The sequence below is a fragment of the Olea europaea genome, chromosome 10, assembly GCF_002742605.1.
Source record: "Olea europaea var. sylvestris chromosome 10, O_europaea_v1, whole genome shotgun sequence".
NCBI lineage: Eukaryota > Viridiplantae > Streptophyta > Magnoliopsida > Lamiales > Oleaceae > Olea > Olea europaea.
In genome coordinates, this window is record NC_036246.1 from 31,202,239 (window position 1) to 31,203,822 (window position 1,584).

Consider the following 1,584-nt stretch of genomic DNA (forward strand, 5'->3'; position numbering starts at 1 on the left):
AACTTTGTGTGGTTACTAATATATCTTGTTGCAGATTGTTGAGCTCTGTGGCCTAAAGGAAGACGTGAAGAAAAAAGTTCAGTCCATCATTGATAAATTTGCTGACCGTGGTCTTCGCTCTCTTGCTGTCGCTAAACAGGTGATTTCATAAATTTCTTATCGTATTCATTTGATGAATAAATTCTGCTTTATAGAACTCGATTCACCTGGTGATATTTTTCCTTTTTTCAGACCGTACCAGAGAAGTCTAAGGAGAGTGCAGGATCGCCCTGGATATTTGTTGGTCTCCTGCCACTTTTCGACCCTCCAAGGCATGACAGTGGAGAGACCATTAAGCGCGCCCTTAACCTTGGTGTCAATGTGAAGATGATTACAGGTGATCAGCTGGCTATTGCAAAGGAAACTGGTCGAAGGCTTGGCATGGGAACAAATATGTATCCTTCTTCCTCCCTACTTGGACAAAACAAGGAGGAGAGCATTGCTCATCTCCCGGTTGAGGAACTCATTGAAAAAGCTGATGGCTTTGCTGGCGTCTTTCCTGGTGAGAAGCCTAAAGCGTTTGTTCAACTGATGTGTTCACTAGTCTAATCCATGTGAAAATGATTTATTGACTACGTTTTTGGGACTGCAGAGCACAAATATGAGATAGTGAAGAAGCTGCAAGAAAGAAAACACATCTGTGGAATGACAGGAGATGGAGTGAACGACGCACCAGCTTTGAAGAGAGCGGACATTGGCATTGCAGTGGCTGATGCTACTGATGCTGCCCGTGGTGCATCAGACATTGTCCTAACCGAGCCAGGATTAAGTGTGATAGTGAGTGCTGTTTTGACAAGCCGAGCCATATTTCAGAGGATGAAGAACTACACAATTTATGCAGTTTCCATAACTATTCGTATGGTGCTCGGTTTCATGCTCATTGCACTCATCTGGAAGTTCGACTTCTCACCATTCATGGTTCTGATCATTGCAATACTTAATGATGGAACCATCATGACCATTTCTAAAGACAAGGTGAAGCCATCACCATTGCCTGATTCATGGAAACTGAAAGAGATTTTCGCCACTGGAATTGTCCTTGGAACTTACCTTGCAGTGATGACCGTTGTTTTCTTTTGGGCTGCACAAGAATCAGATTTCTTCTCGGTAAGGAATTGGACTAGATAAAATAGTATCAAAAATCATTTGTCAGATTGCTGAAATTCTTAATGTACAATCACCTTTGCAGGACAAATTTGGCGTAAGATCAATCAGGCTTAACTATCACGAGCTCAATTCAGCTCTCTATCTTCAAGTTAGTATAGTTAGTCAGGCACTCATCTTTGTCACTCGGTCGAGGAGTTGGTCTTTCATGGAACGCCCAGGTCTACTACTTGTCGCTGCTTTTTTTATAGCACAACTGGTAAGTTTCTTCCTCTCATTTCCATTAATTAACAGTTTCTTATGATTTGATATTTCTGATCACTATGATTGTGTGCATGCTCAAGATTGCAACATTAATAGCAGTCTATGCAAATTGAAAATCCAAGGAATTGGTTGGGGCTGGGCCGGTGTAATCTGGATTTACAGCATTGTCTTCTACAT

General features: G+C 41.8%; 1 protein-coding gene across 1 annotated transcript in view; it reads left to right on the forward strand.

Annotated features, from left to right (window-relative positions):
• The window catches only part of LOC111400540 (ATPase 9, plasma membrane-type-like), a 7,426-nt gene that overhangs the window by 4,996 nt on the left and 846 nt on the right, over positions 1-1,584 (forward strand). The window contains exons 5-9 of the mRNA XM_023027945.1: positions 35-139; positions 232-541; positions 632-1,146; positions 1,229-1,402; positions 1,488-1,519. Of these exons, the coding sequence (XP_022883713.1) occupies positions 35-139; positions 232-541; positions 632-1,146; positions 1,229-1,402; positions 1,488-1,519 (1,136 nt within the window). The remainder of the gene's footprint in view (positions 1-34; positions 140-231; positions 542-631; positions 1,147-1,228; positions 1,403-1,487; positions 1,520-1,584) is intronic.